Here is a 13,174-nt window from a genome sequence, read left to right as displayed (position 1 = left end):
TGAGCTGATGTGTGTGTAGATAGAGAAGGAGGTGGAGAGGATGGCTGTGAGGACACAGAAGGAGCTGGTGTTGCTACACAGAGACGACTGTGCTCAGCCTCATAACACTGTAGAGTGGCTCAACATGCGCAGCTGGATATCATCCCACCATCACATACTGTGCAACAAGCGCATGTTCAGCCGCCGCAGCCAGTACAGAATTGTGAGTAAAGTCTGTTCAGATACACAATAGGGCGAACGGGTCCCAAAATTTCAAGAAACTTGAAATAAAAATATATTTCTGATTTTTATGACAGTTAAATGTAATATGTACACTGGTGATGTACACATTGATCAACCTTAAGACTTTTTAAAGAGTTAAAATGCTGTGATATGATAGTCAGCCAAACTACCTGTCTCTGATAGCAGAGGTGATCAGAGGTGTTTATAGTAAGAATGTTTATATAGGCTGCACACTTAAAATGCTACAATTAGCCTATGAAACTATTTTTGTGAAATTCATTTTTTACCCATGTATTTATACATATATCTTGTTTTTAGTTATAAAACAATGCAACAAATCCTGCAAATTTAATGTTTTGTTATTGTTCCTGTTTTTAAGAATTTTCAATTAAGATTTGGTAAATAAAATGTGGGAAGAAAACCCCTATCCCATTCCCATTCCCAAAAATTAAGAAGTAAACAAAAATAATATTTTTATGGTCAGGAAAATGTTCTCCACATAAAATATCCCTGCAAGCTGCTTAGTGAGGTAAAAAACCCTGATTGTTCTATGCTTAACCTAGTATTTTTATTTAGTGGTCTTCAGTCTTTACTTGTGGTATTTTCTTACACAAAGGATTACATTTCCTGAACATGGTGCAACAATACTGAATGCAGTGTGTTTTGTATTTTCCAGAATGAGTTGTACAGCAAGGTGCTGATGTCTGAGCCCAACATTCACTCGGACTTCTCACGGTTGGCACGTTGGCTGACAGGCAACTCGGTGGGGCTGGTGCTGGGCGGAGGTGGTGCTCGAGGAGCGTCTCATGTCGGGATGATCAAGGCCATACAGGAGGCTGGGATTCCCATAGACATGGTGGGAGGTGTCAGCATCGGAGCTTTCATGGGAGCCTTATGGTGTTTGGACCGCAACATCGTAACAATGACACAAAAAGCCAGAGAATGGTCTAAGGTATGTTGTACTCATGGGTGACATTTTCAAAATTCGCCTCCTATAATGCTTTCTTTCTGTAAGTTTTACAAATCCATGGCTAAAATTATTTTAACACTTTACTGATACTTTGAGCAATTTGATGTGAACTAAACTCTACCCTATCCTTGCATTAATAGCATTTTTGATATTATGCATTGTAATTTCTAGCAATTTCTGTAAACCGTCTCTGCCAAAGTACCAAATGAGACGAATCAGCAAGTATCTACAGTTGAGAGTTAACTGTTTTTTATTTACAGAGTTTACTATAATATATTCATGGGATATTATTATCTCAGAACAATTAAATCCTGACATTGTATTACCTGAGTATAAGTTTACCTTACATGAAATCGATAGTTTTTAAATTTGAGCTTATAGTGAGGTTAAAGTGTAATTGGTTACAATATAGGGAAATATAGTCAGGCAGACGGTGCTATGATTACACTCATTGTAGGCCTAAATCCAATACCAAATTTTAATTAGAAAGCTCAAATATTGAGCTAACAATTTAACAAGTGTGGTGTGGAAACTGGAAATGCAAGTTAATTGTTATTGTTGGTTGCTTAAAACTTCATCCAGGAAAGTTGGCTAGTAAGTTAGTTTGATAATTATATTTGAGTTGTAATAATAAACATATTAATTTTAATGGTATTGAAAAATTGACCCATTGAAGTAAACCAACATTCTTCCATTACCAAAATAAACTAAAAATTGCCCTACTTTTAGTTTGCTACATCAAAAATATATTGCCTTTGTTATTGTTTGTGACCTTTTCATTGACAGAAGAGTACAATTAGTATAACCATAGACAAAAAGAATTAAATATAAATATAGACCGTCAGCTGTGCTGCGGTAACCATAGGTCCTGGCGCACACCGCTGGGAGCGCCATGTAGTTAAGGCCTATACGCTAAGTAACTACACGGCACTCCCAGTGGTGTGCGCCAGAACCTATCGGTAACCATGGTAACCACAGCACTGTCCGTTCCTACGATAACTAAAGCTAAAATGATCCGATTTTGATGAAATTTTGTGTAAACCTACATCGAACCAGCATGATCGGACCATGGGAACGGGGGTTTATGGGGGTTTTTATGGGGTAAAAATTGGTTGAGATTAAATTAATTTTAATGCACCTAATTAACTCATCATTTGTAACAGGAATTTTTCCAAATGAGCTTAAAATTGCTAGAGTGGTACCTGTTTATAAGAAAAACTCTAAGAAAGATATTTCAAACCACAGGCCAGTGTCAATTCTCCCGGCAATATCAAAGGTATATGAGAAGGCAGTGTACAACAGGTTGAACAGTTTCTTGAACCAATATGATCTAATTGATAATGAACAACATGGTTTCCGTGCTGGTAGATCGACAGTTACATCAGCGGTTAATTTTGTTGAAGCCGTGATAAATTCACTAGATAAGGGTTTAAATTCAGCTGGCATCTTCATGGACATGTCCCAGGCATTTGATAATGTAGACCACCATCAATTAATAGCTAAACTTGATAATTTGGGTATTAAAGGAGTCACTCTCAAATGGTTTAAATCATACTTAGAGGAACGTTACCAATTTGTGGAAATATCAACTTTGTCAAAAAATAACATCATCCAAAAAACAAGATCTAATTTATCAAAGATATCATCTGGTGTCCCACAGGGATCGATTCTTGGTCCTCTTTTATTCATATGTTACCTTAAAAATCTTCCAAATTCTCTAAAAGACCCAGGTAGTAAGATAAGTATATATGCAGATGATATTAATCTTAACACAACTGGGAAATCCCTAACTGATTTAGAAATGTCTGCTAAATCAGAATTAAAAAGTCTGAATCAGTTTTTAAAAGACCATAATTTAGTACTTAATACTAGTAAAACTAATTTCATTCTTTTCAAAACAAAAAGAGACAAAAATGATCAAAGTATTAAGTTAGATATAGATACAAATTCCATTGCTCAAGTTAAAACCTCAAAACTATTGGGTTTGATAATAGATGAGGATTTTAGCTGGAATAAACATGTCGAGTATTTAATAAAAAAACTAAATTCTGGTATATTCGTCCTAAGAACAATGTCATATCTCTGTGAAGGATCAGTACTTAAAATGATATATCATGCTCATATTGAATCACATATTAACTATGGAATTAGTATTTATGGTGGGACAAAGAAAAAGAATTTAAAAAAGATTTTGAAAATACAAAAAAAAGCTATCAGGATAATACATAAATTAAAATACAACCAGTCCGTCAAATCTTATTTTAAAGGGATGGGCATTTTTACAGTTCACGCCTTATATATTTTTGAAACAATTAAATATTTTTTAAATATTGCTGAGACTCAAGAATTGCCTGTGCATAATTATAATACAAGGGGTAAAAATTATTTAGCTAAAGAAAAACCAAGACTTGAACTTTTTAAAAATAAACCTTCTTATATTGGAAACTATTTTTTTAGAAAACTTCCTAGCTTTTTAAAAAAAGAAAAAGACAAATCTAAATTTATGAAAAATCTGAAGGCATTCTTACTTGACCTTGCACCTTACAAAATAGATGATTATAGTAATTTCAATTTAAAATAATGTAGCCTATAGTATTTTGTTTAAATGTTTCTTATTGCTAATTTAGGTAGTAAGTAACAATAGACAATAGACACTATTCATGTACGAAAATTTGTACTGTGTGAATAAAGACTCTTTGAATCTTGAATCTTGAATCTTGAATCTTGAATCTTTTTCCCACTTTTGACCCTAAAACATAACATTTTTCAATTTCTTTCCAAAACATTTTGTAGAGCTTAAAAAAATAATTATTTAAAGCATCATAATCCGCCTAATGGTTACAGAGAAAATTCAACAAATTTTAAATTTAAAATCCCTAAGTTATTCATATGGAGAATAAATAACTGTTACTTAGTTTGCTTGTTTATGAACATATTTTGATGACATTTGGAAAATGCATTAATTTCACACCAAACTGCATGCTGTATCAACATTTCACAAAAAAACCCTTTTAAACCCTCCCTGTTGCAGTAAACCTAAGTACTTGAAACTAATGTTTTTTAAATAGCGAATAATTTTGTGATGTTTTTAAGGAGATATTTTATTGTATATCCAATCAAGAAAATGAAAATTCGCTTAGTCTGCAGGTTTGCTGTGGCGGGGATATGTTTTATTTTGAAAGGTTTGGCTTGAACTTAAAATATAGTGTTTGAAGGGAGTTAAACTGTTTTATAGCAATGTTCAGTGAGTGGTTAAAAAAAAAAAGGATTGTTCAAATGTGTGCATGATATTAATGGAAAAGTTAAAATGAGAAAAGCTTAGTTTTGGAAATGACAAAAATTCAGTAAATGGATGGAAGAGTCAGACTTCGTAATCAAAAAATTACTCTCTGCAGGATGACACTTTCTCTAAGAGAAAATAGTCCTCACCACAACCATCTTTTAGATTTAAAAACTAAATCTTTCACTTCAACGTATCTCAGTTAAGATGAATCTTGATTTACCTTTAAATAAATGTTTTTTGTCAACAGAATATGACTCAGTGGTGGAAACAGTTGATGGACCTAACCTACCCGTCCACATCTATGTTCAAAGGCTCGTATTTCAACCAGACGATCTACGGAACGTTCGGCGACACTTACATTGAGGACCTGTGGCTGCCGTACTTCAACATCACCACGGACATAACTGCGAGCACAATGCGGATACATACACACGGTGAGTCTGTGGTGAGGGTTACTTAACACAACTGATTCAGTGGCGGCGATAAGAACCCGCGGGCCCCCCCGTAAGTTTGTTCGCCGGGCCCCCCTCTCCCAATGATCTTTAAAAACATGTTTCCATGTATTACCACCTAAACTTGCAATTTTGCAATAAACTTGCCAAGGCATCTCCCGAGGCGTCATTATCGTCTTCCATGATCGTGGCAAAATCGAAAATACTGTACTTCCCGTAGTCATAAGTCATGGAAGAAACATTATCATGGTTTACCGTGATTGCAAATGCAACCAAACCCTATGACATCATTAGATAGCAGCATCATCGTCTCCCCCGTTCACGGCCCAATCTAATATCATGGCCTAATATCTCCCCGCGACCCGTCGGTGGTGACGGGTAAATCATTTATCCGTAATCGCGGCTAAATCCTAGATATATCTCTCGCAAAAAAATAAACGTCATTATCGTCATCCGCAACCACGGTAAAATATTGAACATCTGCGGCCGCGGAGACAACGTCATCGTCACCCACGGGGAAATGTTCTCGTCGATATCCGTGATCGAGGCAAAAGCGTAGGCCTAATCTTTCAATTTCGTGAGCGTGATCCTCACGGATATAAAAGCTTTTATTTTTAATTGTGCATTATTGTATTGAATACTGAGAAAATCGGCTCGAGCTTGATTTTCTGACTTTGTGCTTGATCTCTCAAGCTTGTAGTCCAGGCTCTGCTCGGTTCGAAAATCTACATTATAGGCCTATTATAAAAATCAACCGTTTCCAAAACAACCCGATTTTGAACCGATCTGATTTGGCCTGAGGCCCTTAGTAACATTTTTAGTGCGTTCAAGATCGGGTTGCTTTGGAAACTGTTTATTTTTATAATAGGCCTATAATGCTGATTTTCGAGCCGAGCAGAGCCTGGACTACAAGCTTGAGAGATCAAGCACAAAGTCAGAAAATCAAGCTCAAGCCGATTTTCTCATTCAATACAATAATGCACAATTAAAAGTAAAAGCTTTTATATCCGTGTGGATCACGCTCACAAAATTGAAAGATTAGGCCTACGCTATTGCCGCGATCGCGGATATCGGCGAGAACATTTCCCGCGGGTGACGATGACAGAGGCCACATTGGTTATAAATACGGCCCTTTTATTATGCAACCAATTTTGACTGCGCCTTCTCACAATCCACGAGGACAGTTAATGTAACCCACATGACTGATGACAATTCTTTTACTTAGGTTGGTAGATAATTTATATCGATTGGTCAAGTAATAGTGTTAGTTTAGTTGCTGTAAACTACTTGAACTGTAGGTTTGAAAAATTTGCATCATAAAAAAAACGTAGCCTATTTTCCTTCTCATATAAATATTGTTATGATAGGGGACCCGTGTGGCTGAGCCTATCACACTATCGCGGGCCCGTGTGCCAGTAAAATTTACCGAAAATCCCGGTCAAGGCTCACGGGCCCCCCCGCACCGCGGGCCCGCTCTATCGCCGCCACTGAACTGATTCATGTTGCACAGCTGGAATAGATGATCGTATTATCAATGATACAATCCAAGTAGTTACAAGTAATCCTCACTATATACACAGAATCAGTTTGAACAATTTGAAACAGAAGCGGGCACAAAAAAACTAAATTAAATTATATTTTTTGTTTACGCATTTTGCATGACACATTGCTGGTACGCAACTTCCGTTCATAGCAAGCACTACCTGTATGTTACACAAATAAGCATTTTGTAGCCCTCGGCTGAATTACCAGTTAAATTAAAACAGTTTTTAGATAGCCAAGGGGTTTAAGTTCTTGCCTTTGCTCTGCATTAAAGGTTGTTGGTTTGTTCATTGGAAGAATGGTGTGAGAACTCATTCATTATGCTTTTCATATAAAGGTTGACATTAAAAATTAAATAAATCTATAGACAGTATCATTGCTACAGCAAAAAAAAAACAAGTGATTGATTTTTTTAGAAACAATATTGTACTTAAAAAGTTGAAAAACCACTACCACGACACATGATTATACGACATACCACTTAATAAGCTTACTGTTAGATATGTTGTTAACATGCAGTATTAGTTTTGTTTCTGTTTAACATTGCTTTTCTCATTTCACTAGGTGTTTTTTTAGTTTAGTTTTCATATGAAAATTACATGTACACATTAATAAGTTCTTGGTCAAATATATGCAGAATTAGTTTAAATTACTTTTTTTAGTCGGTGGCTAAACTAGATTCGAATTCATAATTTCTACCTCAATTTTTTTTTCAATTGAATGCATGGTTGTACTTTTTGTGTCTAATGTTTTAAATGCACCACTTAGTGTAGATATAGCTAGTAAACTTTTAGTGTAATTTAAATATCAACAATGTGTTGAAGATGCTAGTTTACAAGTCCATTTGCCCATTTCATTTAATAACTTGGAGCTGGGAGTTTTCAAAGCACTGAAGTTAACTTTTTGTAAAGTTTTATTTTCATATATAGTGCTTACACATGCATATTTTTACATTGTTGCCAAAGTTATAAAAACATTAATTACACTATGAAAGTTTGTCTATTGCGTAGTCTTGGAAGCATTCTGCCTTTACACCAAATGTTTGTCAGTTTTAAATTGTCTCTCATAACTCAACTCACCAAGAGTTCAGATAGGTCAGATTGCAGGCACCGCTTGTCCTTGCATTGTTAATCCAACCTAACCTAAATTCCCCTGCAAAACTTCTGGCCCGGACTGTACTTTTGGAGTTGATGGATTTTGGAGTTTGTGAAATGCTCTGCTTATTTAACTTAATACCATTAGAGTTTGTGAAACAATGATTATTTTAATATTTTAATATTAGGCGAAATTTAAAGTTTAGTTGAACGTCCCCTTCTCAGCTTGGCTTCTGTCTTTGTTATCATGACCCAAGTATATGTGAAGTACTGTCTAATCGACTCATTTTTAAAGCACATAGTCAACATTATTTTTGCACATCTTGATTTTAATTCTCATTAAAATATTATTGCCCTGCAACAATTTCTTTTGGAACACTTAAAAATCCAGGAAACATAAAGAAAACCTGTCCTGTCTTATTTGTGAAGAAATTTTCTTTGATTTTCTGCAACAAACTTTTCTGTAACAGCATCGTACAGAGGCATTACTACGTGTAATGTTGTTTTGGTCTGATTTTGCGCTTTAATGTAGCTATTTATTATCGGTCTACACACCACAGATGTGATGTAATTTTTAAACATTTGACACCTCTCTTGATGGAAAAGTAAATACATTTTACAACAGAACTTCTGCACGAGTATTTTTGTGTTGGTGATTTGATAGGGGTAAAATATTCTGTATATCACTTGTTAACATCTGTAAACAAAGAAGGTCTATGTAAGAAACCAACCAGAGTTGCTAAATTAGAAAAATTGTATTTTTTAAACTCGCTTGATAGACTGATTCTTTTCACACCTGAATGTCTGATTTCACTTGCAGCCTCCAACCAAACTAGGCCTAACTAACTATATTGTGTATCTTGTTATAATGTTTATTTTTTAATTCTTACTCTATTATTTTTACGTAACTAACTAGCTAAATAAAAACTTATTGTGTTAAGATTTTAGAAATATTGTGAATAGTTTTTTTTTATTGTAACAAAGTATTTTTCAACTAAATACTTTCCTTTTAATAAATTCCAACCAAACTAGGCCTAACTATATTGTGTATCTTGTTATAATGTTTATTTTTTAATTCTTACTCTATCATTTTTACGTTTAAACAAAACAACTGACCTTAGCTGGTTTTCAAGGCTCTTGCCTTGCCCATCTGACCCTTTGCCCTTTGAATTTTCTATTAGACCACGCAACTAAGGAAGTTTAAATCAACATTTAAAAAAAAACTATCCAGCTAGTAAAACTCATTACTACTCTCACTCTCTTATACTTGGAAACCTGTTATAATGTGCTCTTCTGTTGAAAATCACTTTGCATTTTAGCTCTGTGGTTAATACTTTTCATTCATCATTTGGTACGAGTCCATGTCAAAGTTTAACTTAGTAGATGGTCATTAAAGGTTTTTTCTTTTTGTTTTGTTGGACTTGTGATGTTTTTGGTTGGTGCTTATGATATGTTGTCAGGTGGTGGTTTGAATAGTAATTTGTTTATATTTAGCTGGTGTTTTTCTTTGTGTGTGCTTATGTGGTTGTATTAGCTTGTGATGTCCTATTGATATTTTTATGTCCAAGTCAACCAAAACAGATTCCTGGATAAACAATATATTTGAAAATCGTATTTGAATTATTTGGGACGAGTAATTATCTTTTCTTTTTCAAAAACTGGAAAGGTTATGATTAGGTCAGGACATATCTTTCCTTACGCACATCGCTCAGGGGTCCAAACTATTTCTGATTACGCCTACAGCCTACATCACTACCTGAGAAAGTAATAACATCAATAAAGCTGCAACGTAAAAGTACCTTCTAATTCACAACATTCTAAAAGTAATTTTAAAAGAAGTCAGCTGAGAAATGTGTAATAGGCTAGTTTTTAGGAAAAAAACTGTTATTCTGGCTCTGGCCAGTGGCAGCGATAGTTGGCCCGCAGGGCCCGCGGTGCAGGGGGGGCCGTGAGCTAGGGGGGCCCGTGAGCCTTGATCGTGATTTTCGGTAAATTTTACCGGCACACGGGCCCGCGATAGTGACACCATAGAGGATCCTCTATGCTGATTCGACTAAATAAACTTGACAATTTTGTTTTTGACCAAATCGGCAAATTAACCTAGGTGGCTAGGGCACTAGCTAATAAATAATTCCATTCTTTCATTGATGCTAAAGAAGGATTTTCATTTCATTTCATGCGTCTTACTATTAGGAGGCTGCCCTTTAGATTTGTTTACTTCGCACTTTAGATGTGTTTACATCGAGTCGCGTGAAAAATGTTACTTACCTAAGCGCCTCAGGCCAAATCAGATCGGTTCAAAATCGGGCTGCTTTGGAAACGGTTGATTTTTATAATAGGCCTATAATGTCGATTTTCGAGCCGAGCAGAGCATGGACTACAAGCTTGAGAGATCAAGCACAAAGTCAGAAAATCAAGCTCAAGCTGATTTTCTCAGTATTCAATACAATAATGCACAATTAAAGGTAAAAGCTTTTATATATGTGAAGATCACGCTCACGAAATTGAAAGATTAGGCCTACGCTTTTACCGCGATCGCGGATATCAACAAGAACATTTCACCGCAGGTGACGATGACGATGTCTCCGCGGCCGCAGTTGTTCAATATTTTTCCGCGATTGCGGAAAACCATAGTGACGTTGTTTTTAGCGAGAGATATATCTAGGATTTAGCCACGATTACAGAAAAATTATTTACCCGTCGCCACCGACGGGTCGCGGGGAGATATTAGGCCGTGATATTAGATCGGGCCGTGAACGCGGGAGACGATGATGCTGCTATCTAATGATGTCATAGGTTTGGTTGCATTTGCAATCACGGTAAACTATGATAATGTTTCTTCCATGACTTATGACTACGGGAAGTATTTACGATTTTGCCACGATCATGGAAGACGATAATGACGCCTCGGGAGATGCCTTGTCAAGTTTATTGCAAAATTGCAAGTTTAAAATAACAGTATTTTACCAGGGTTTTTTCAACTCTACATTACATAAAATGAGACTTACAAAACTAAATCACTTAAAACATTTTAAAAAAATATTTGTAACTTATTTAGAGATTTAAAAAAGTTCCTTTAAACATTGTTAAGTGGTCTATTTGATCATTACAACTTACTGTGTTAAAAAGACCAGAGAATTTGTCAAACTTGTTCTACTCCAAGTATCAACATTCAACATATATACTATATTTAAATTTCGGAGTATTATTTCTAAAATTGCATTACAAGATGGAAATAGTTTCGGTATTTATTGATGATTTCATCAAGTTTTCCTGTAGTTGTAGCTATAGTCGGTAGTCATCGTGGGAAGACTAGGTTCAGAGCCATTGTTATCGTTTTAGGGCCCCAAAGGCCTGTTCAAACTGACTGTTTGTTTTAAATGTAACATGTTTATTCCTGCAGACGCTATGACTCCTGTATAATCTCTCCAATGTTGATGAAACTTTTAAACCCAGCTGGATCGGATCTTTGAAAAAGTCACCTTGAGAGGGACAATAGACAATATTTAGTTTATCATTAAATACAAAACATGCAATAGACAACACTATTTGAGGCTTTCGTAACCTAATATAAGTTGTTCATTGTCTTGTGCAAACTTTTGTTAAATGATAAGAAATATATATCTCCAATTGGCTTTTAAAGACTGAAAAACATAGCATGCTACATTTCCTTCTATACTTAATATTTACTAAGACGATAAACATAAATATGTTGTCTCCAATAATAGACAAACAATAGATTTATTTCTGTTGATTACTTATTCATGGATATCTTAATGAAATGTTATGAATATTGTTTCTTTCATTGTACAATATTAAAATGTTATAAAAATAACACAGATTAATGTACTTAAAATGCTAAACAAACACATTATGTTGTTTTTCCCATAATAACTGAAGATTCATTTCTGTTGATTGCATAGTTATGGATATCTTAATAAAATTTTACAAATCTCTTTGTTTCATTGTACACTTTTTTTAATTAGTGTGCTCTTCATACCTGCCAACATAAACGTTCGCCTAGCATAGCTTCATGTTATTATAACTTGTGTGAATGTAAATATATATTTCCTTTTATTAATAACTGGTTTGGATAACAATTTCATGAAATTTAAATTCACTTAGGTAGGGTTTTTGCATCAGGGGTAGTTTTTCTAATGTATTCAGTGTTGGTGTCGAATTTGTGTTTTTTACATACTCAACTAAATAGTATTTTCATATTGTAGGTTTTCACAAAAGCTTGAAATCATTAAACAATTAAAATTATCAATTATCAACCATTGGGATGGGGACGCCACCTAGGTGCTTATTTTAACCCAAATATGAGTAAAGGATGTGTGTAGAGTGGCGTGAGTTGATTTGTGTAGCTTTCTTACTGACTAAGATCAGCTGTTTCATTAGTCAGAACCATTTATTTAAAGCCCAATGATCAGGAACATTTAGGTCCAGTTTCAAACCATTAAAAACTACTGACTTTTCTAATATGACATAATTGTAATTGGGTATTTTAAACTAAATTTAGACAAAGTTCTAACAAATTATGTACAAATCACAACACAAATACAAATTCTACACTGCCTTAAAACTAGTTCAGGCAAAGTTCAAAAATACAAAAGTACAGAGTACAAAACACTTAAAAAATCCAAAAAGTTTAAGTAGTCTGTTGCTAGGCCTAAAAGCTACTCATTAAAGTAGTTTTAAACTTAACATTTCAAGTGTTATTGGAATCAATACAACGATAAAATTCTTACCAATTGATGGGAGCTAAGCGTGAGGTATTCTGTCTAGGGTCGTTGTGGCGGTACATTCGCTCATCAATGTCATTGTCCGGTTACATGCCCCCTCTCTGTGACCCAACGGATGGACATCTACTGCTGGACGGCGGCTACGTCAACAACCTTCCAGGTAGGTAACCGTCAACTGTAACATAATCATTCAGGTGCATCCAGCAAGGGAGGTTCAACTACACAGGTATGTGCCACTGTGAAATGCACCGATGTTCAGGTAAACCAACAGTAGGCACAATCTCTCTGGAAGTTAAATGCAACTAGAAAGCGAGGTACGTTTAAAATATATTAAACTAGGATGGTAGGCTAACCATGAATCGATGGACATCTACATAGGTAAGTGTAACATTCAGGTAGGATTAACTATCAAGGGAAGTGAAACCAGCAGCCTGTATCCTGGAGGTTGAATTTAGGTCAATTCCACTACCAATGATCACATACAATATTACAACAACAAACGGAAACCAATAAGCACCTTTGTTGACTACAGATATAAATTAAACTAAATACAATGACCTCTTTCTGCATACATTATTCCCAGACATCACCTGTTAGGTACACTTACACTCACAAGTGATTTGTATTTCCCATTCTCAACTTGTATCCATCAAGTTGCATTGTGAGGAGTTATGTTTTGTTTGGATTATTTCACGACTATTGTATTAAATCTGGTTGTTCTATCGTCAGATGTTCTCTCTCATTATTGTTGGTTCTGTTGTTTTGGTTTAGGCCTGGTTTATATGGTGGTGTAAATGCGGGCGGGATGTGTTTCATGAATCAGTTTGGTTGTCTGTTGGTCTTGTTGGTCTTCTAGAATGTTCATA

At 35.1% G+C, this 13,174-nt stretch overlaps 1 protein-coding gene across 2 annotated transcripts in view; it reads left to right on the top strand.

Moving 5' to 3' along the window:
- Positions 1-13,174, top strand: part of LOC128991806 (neuropathy target esterase sws) — a 57,050-nt gene that overhangs the window by 33,424 nt on the left and 10,452 nt on the right. The window contains exons 19-22 of one of the 2 annotated variants that reach the window (XM_054414997.1): positions 20-202; positions 899-1,174; positions 4,723-4,909; positions 12,352-12,468. In XM_054414997.1, the coding sequence (XP_054270972.1) occupies positions 20-202; positions 899-1,174; positions 4,723-4,909; positions 12,352-12,468 (763 nt within the window). The remainder of the gene's footprint in view (positions 1-19; positions 203-898; positions 1,175-4,722; positions 4,910-12,351; positions 12,469-13,174) is intronic. The other variant, XM_054414999.1, reaches the window with a different exon arrangement.

Source organism: Macrosteles quadrilineatus, unplaced genomic scaffold, assembly GCF_028750875.1.
Source record: "Macrosteles quadrilineatus isolate MER2022 unplaced genomic scaffold, UCM_ALF_1.0 Scaffold_4__1_contigs__length_99947679, whole genome shotgun sequence".
Taxonomy (NCBI): domain Eukaryota; kingdom Metazoa; phylum Arthropoda; class Insecta; order Hemiptera; family Cicadellidae; genus Macrosteles; species Macrosteles quadrilineatus.
Note: the sequence above shows the minus strand (reverse complement) of the source record. Positions and strands in the feature narration are given on the sequence as shown.